The 5,756-nt window shown below is 37.0% G+C and overlaps 1 protein-coding gene across 1 annotated transcript; it reads right to left on the bottom strand.

Moving 5' to 3' along the window:
- Positions 1-3,325: 3,325 nt before the first annotated feature.
- LOC147282139 (protein GL2-INTERACTING REPRESSOR 1-like) lies at positions 3,326-4,755 on the bottom strand. The gene is made up of 2 exons (XM_086248670.1): positions 4,210-4,755; positions 3,326-4,096 (listed from the first exon to the last, which is right to left on the bottom strand). The coding sequence occupies exon 2, from the start codon at positions 4,069-4,071 to the stop codon at positions 3,718-3,720; it is 354 nt and encodes a 117-aa protein (XP_086104796.1). The 5' UTR covers positions 4,072-4,096; positions 4,210-4,755; the 3' UTR covers positions 3,326-3,717.
- Positions 4,756-5,756: the final 1,001 nt, after the last annotated feature.

The raw sequence follows: 5,756 nt of genomic DNA, 5'->3' as shown, positions 1-5,756 counted from the left end.
CTACAGCCACTTTTGGTCATTCCTTTGATATCAATTTCATTTTTTTTTTCAAGTTCTTTGTATTCTGATTGTTCACCTTATTTATTATTATATTGTTAATGTTAAATATTATCTTGTTAGTTGTATTTCTTGGGTATCATTAATATATCCCACTTCAGATTTTATTTAGTGTTAAATATTATCTTGTTGTTTGAGTCTATACCACAAATTGAATGTTATAATATGCTACTTGGTTTTTTGGTGATATCTGGAACTTCTTTCATATTTTTCATTTTCTCCTTTATTGCTGCAGATTTATGGTAATAATAAAAAAAATATGTTTTCACTTCTATTAATTATAACTTCGATTATGGCATGTTCATAACTCCAAAATATAGTTTTGCTTATGTTCAACTTTGACCAAACAAAATTCCTTTTAAACTTATGTTCATTTCCCTTGTGAGTTTATACTTTGTGGTTTTGCTTGGTTGTGATGTAGGACAAGAAGACCAAAAATAAGACTTCATGACCAAACCTCATGGGAGAGGACCACACCTCCAAAAGCTGAGAAGAAGATTGAAGACCAGACCTCCAAAAGCTGAGAAGAAGATTGAGGACCGGACCTCCAGAAGTTGAGAAGAAGATTGAAGACCAAACCTCATGGAAGAGGATCAGACCTCCAGTAGCTAAGAAGAAGATTGAGGACCAGACCTCATGGGAGAGAACCGAACCTCCAGTAGCTTGAAAGTGCGAAACCTTCATTTTCATTTGCACTTTTCTTCTCTCTTCCTTTCCATCCTTCACTTTTTTAATCAACAACCTCATCCTCTTCATTTCTTTTTTGTTCTTTATCCCCCAAAACCCCACATGTTTAGTATTGTTTTGTTTATTTGAATTGTTGTCCTCTATTCTTCTTGTAAAAGGATGTTTAGTTGTATTTGTTAGAATTAATGAATATTGAAGAAAATTAGTTCCAACTTCTGAGTACGTTTTTACTCTTCTTCTTTGTGATTCAAAGAAGGTCCGTCTCTAGCACAATAGTTAGCCCCCTTCCAGCTTTTGCTGTATGGAATGAATTTTAATGTAAGATTCAATCCCACTGTAGGATATGTTTGGTGGGAAAATGAATTTTGAATTCTAATTAGTTAGTCACCAAAATTCATGGAGACATTGTTTATTGCTTATGTTCTAACACCAATACAGTAACCTTACATCTAATGGTGAAGGGAAAAAACCAACTAACTGCAGCATTAGTGAGCAGATGCCTTGTCAGACTGTCATGACAGAAGCTTCCACCATTCCTACATTTGGATGGCCTTAGCTCCTTTGCCACACCAACACCAACCTCCAACATGCTCTATGGTGACTGTAGGGTGACAATGGGCAATACAAACTAATAATAGTGACAGTTGCATCTATTCCTATAAAAAAAAAAAAATTGGTGAGTTCTGCTAGATAATGGGCCAGGCCGGCCCGACCCGAATTTGGCACGGGCCCGGCCCATTTAAAGTACGCCCAGCCCGGCCTGTTAATAAGTGGGTCGGGCTGGACCAATGTTTTCTATCCCGTTGGGCCGGCCCGAGCCCGTTATGGGTTTGGGCCGGCCCGTTTATACTAGTCTTTTTCAATTTTTTTTTTAAAAAATTTACTATTAGCCTTGTTTTAATTTTTAATTTTTAATTTTGATTTTGGTGGTGAAATTTGATAGAAAATGAAATAAAAGTAGTAGAAAATTAAAAAAATTTGATAGAAAATGAAATGACATAAAAAACTATTTGATTTATTAAACAATAATAGAAACTTAAAATAATTAATCGGCCCAGCCCGAGCCCGGCATAACCCATTATTGGATGGGCCATGGGCCGGGCCGGGCTTAAGGTTTAAAATAATTGGACTGGCCCGGCCCGATTATTAAATGGGCTGGCCCAAGCACGGCACGAAGCACGAATGTGCCGACTTTAAATGGGCCGGGCCAGCCCGTTGTACACCTCTAGTAGTAGTGCATGAAGGGCGGTTATAAAATGAGAGTTGTACATATTTGTTATGTACAATTTCTTTTCTCACTAATTAGTCATATGACCAACACATGAAAGATGGTTATAAAAGAAGTGTTGTATACATTTGTTATATGCAAGAATTTTCGAAGCGGTCGGGCCAAAAGTTTAAGAAACATTTGAGCAAAGGAAAATTAAAGAGAAAAACAGAATTGGATGGGGAGGTACATGGATAAGAGGGAGGGGAGAGACAAGAGGTTTATCAACTTGTCCCAAAACAGAAAATGGCAATTGGCAAACAAAGAGATGGCATTTAGTGAGTAAGGGAGTGAAATCAAAGAGCCAAAGACACAAACAAAATCAATATTTAAGAAAAAAAAACAAAAAAAAACAAAAAACAAAAATGAGCAAAGAGAAGGGAGTGAAGGGTGGAATTAAATTTGTATTTATTATCTGACGTAATACCCCTCTTTATGCTCAACTGTCTCAATTACTCTTGCATTTATGTGATTTTAATGGTCTGTCAATCTAATAATATAGTCTCCCTTTATTTTTCAATGCTCGAACTACCCAAACCACCCCACATTTTAATTTACCTAATTATCCCTTATTGTTCTACAAAATAAATTCCTTTGACCTATATATAACAATTGGTTACAAAACAGAAATGAATTTTTAGGTAACTCTGTCAGTGTTGCAGGTGCTCTAGCTAAACCTTAATATGTACAAAATGACCCAATTTCACACTCTTATCACTTAGCCAAGTCATAGTTCTTGGTAAATGAGGGCATTTTTGGCTCATAGGCTAAACTTTCTATTACATAAATTTTGATTGTGGGGATTTTAGCTTGATGGTTACTTTATAGTTCATCGGTTTTTAGTTGAAATGAAGTAACTTGAAAAGAGAATGATGAAAATCGAACTCTCGTGAATGTGAAATTAAGCATTAGACTACTACTACCGTTATAAATCCATGTGTAGTGGATATGACTCATGACCCATGACCCATGAGGCCATGAGTCATATGTTTGGGTTGGGTCCCATATTGCAATTGCCCATGTAAATTTGAACAGATCGAAGAGTTCAGCAAGTGCATAGACCCAGTGGGCCCAAGCTAGTACCATTTACCTGCAAACCTGGCTCGAAGCTCCTAAGCAGAGTCTATGATGTTCAAGTTTCACGATATATATGTATATATATGTATATATGCATATTTCTTTTTTTGGCCTTGAGTATATATGCATATGTTTAAGACAATAAACAAGAAAGGAAAACAGAAAAAAAAAAGAAAAAAGAAAAATTGAAGGCAAAGGCAAAAATAACCTAACAATTTGATAAGAAAATTTTGGGCAGTTACAGTCAAACAGGTTTACATTGTCTTCTGCTAAAGGGATAAGAAAAAGCAGAGAAACAAACAGATAGAGAAAGGAAACACAGCCGCCCCTACAAAACCCCATATTGCATGCCCATCATCCATAATCTAATTTCTATGATTAGCGAGGACAAGAAAAGAAAAGAAAAAACCAAATGAGTAGTGCTATTCACGCTCCACTTTTTCCACATACAACCCAATTAAGTTGACATGAACCCCGTTCGAACGGGGCTCAAATCTTCCTCTCCGCTCAAAATGTAGCTAAAAATGGAGCGTCAATAGCGCTGCCCCCGAGAAGGGTAAAAAGGGTAGAAAAATAAAGAAGGAGTCTAACATTAAGTCCTAGTAACTAAATTAAAAGCTCTCTCTCCCTTAGCTCCTCCTTGTTGGGGTGGTGGTGGTGGTGGTGTTGTCATGGAGGAAGTCAAGCAAAACGGTGCTCTTGCATTTTGGGCACTTGGGGTCGTCCTCGGAGAGCATGACGTACATGAGACACCTCGGGCACCCCACCAGCACCATTGACGTGGCCTCCGGGCTGTTGGAGTACCTGAAATTGCTGTCGTCGGACTGATTCAGCTCCGACGACACGCAAGAGCTCGGCGGCGATGTGGGTGACACCGTCGCCGAGCGCCTCGGGGACTCCACCATCGGGTTGATAGGCCTCGGTGGCGACAGGTTCAGCTTTAGATCAAGCTTTGGACCGCTCCCTCCATTCCTGCGACTCATGGCTTAATTTTTGGTTCTCTGCTGCCTAATTAATCAAATCAAAACAAAACACCCACCAAAATTAACAAATTAATTAAACATGGAATTTGCACAAATATTATAGAGGTTAAAAAGTGGTAATTAACATGTTATATATACCTTATGGTTGAGGGGGGGTTTCTAGAGCTAATTGATTATGAGTTGATCGAGGAGAGAGGCCGGTTAGTATGGCTATGGAGAAAGTGGGTTAGGCTTGAACCATGACAAGCTCATGAGGCACCAAAAACATGGTCATGGTGAGGTGGTATATATATGGACCTCTAAGACCATTATATATATACAAGGGGAGAGGAGAGGAAGATGGATTTTCTTTAATGCTTAATTTAATTATGGGGGAGAGGTGGAGGGTATAGGAGAGAGAGAGAGAGAGAGAGAGAGAGAGAGAGAGAGAGAGAGAGAGAGAGAGAGAGAGAGGAATTGAATTGAATTGAGGTCTTGGGTAGAAGAAGAGTGTAAATTGAGGCCAGGAAATGTATTAATTGTTGGAAAAGATCCCAATAAGAATGCAGAAAATGGAAATTTGCAGTAAATATTGCAATTACAAAGTGCAGAGGGGGGAGAGGCCTTGGCCTTTGCTTTCATTCATTGCTTTGAGTAGTCGGTGTTTAATAGTGTCTGTCTGTGAGAAACAAATACCACAACAGATACACAGGAAAAACCCAATGGCTTTAAAGCTAAACCCCCCCAAGCCCGGTATTATTAAAAAATTGAAAGAAGTGAGAGATGATCAGCAAAATTCAACCCCCCCCCCCCCCCCCCCCCCTTCTACAATTTTAAAAGAAAACACAGACACCACACCCAAAAAACTTAAATGGGAATCCATGGAAAATTGAAGAGTAACAGCTAAACACCCCCAATTTTTTAAATATATCCAGCACCATCCTAAAATTTAATTAAACACTACAAAACACCAAGGCAATTAATTGATCACCACCCAGAAATTAATTGCATTGTAAGATACATTAAATTAAATGAGAAATTTGAAGCTCAGTAAAAATTGAAGAGAAATTTTGATGGTCTACATATATAATATCATTTTAACCCTCGATTTAGCCAGCATTTCCATTGTACAATAATGCTAGAATTATTGAATTTATTCACCAGATTTGTTCGTCAAACAAGCACTACAAGAAATTAGAATAAAGCTCACTTTCATTGGTTGCATAGAAATGAGTGATAATTGATAAATAGAGACTAAAATACCTTGATTTTAACAAAAATAGATGGCAATTGAATAATATGGATTAAAGTTCTTTATTGTCACCCCTTCCTGTGTAACCAAATGATAGTGGGTTTTACTCACATTTCATGTACTCGAGTATCAGTACACATGTCAATATATATATATATTATATGTTAAAATTAAATGAGGTTTTGAGGGATAACATAAGGGACAAATGAAAAATAACACATTTAATAGTTGGATTTAATATGATTGTGAAATTAATAATTTCTTAAAATAAATCTAACCCTTATATATATTTTGTCCTTCATATGAGTTGGATGGTAGAGTTCAATAAATACACTTTTATATGAACAAAGTTTGATAAACAAATTTGGTGAGTGTAGCAGTATTATATAACGCATTTTCTCTGTCAATTTCAATAATAGTATACACGCTGAGTATTCTTATATTTAAAAAACTG

Source organism: Dryas octopetala, chromosome 6 (genome assembly GCF_963921425.1).
Source record: "Dryas octopetala chromosome 6, drDryOcto1.1, whole genome shotgun sequence".
NCBI classification, from domain to species: Eukaryota; Viridiplantae; Streptophyta; class Magnoliopsida; order Rosales; family Rosaceae; genus Dryas; species Dryas octopetala.
This window is presented reverse-complemented; position numbering and strand designations above follow the sequence as displayed.

What these genes read in the sequence shown, in the direction of transcription:
- LOC147282139 (XM_086248670.1), bottom strand. Translation starts at nt 4,071, where the DNA reads ATGAGTCGCAGGAATGGAGGGAGCGGTCCAAAGCTTGATCTAAAGCTG.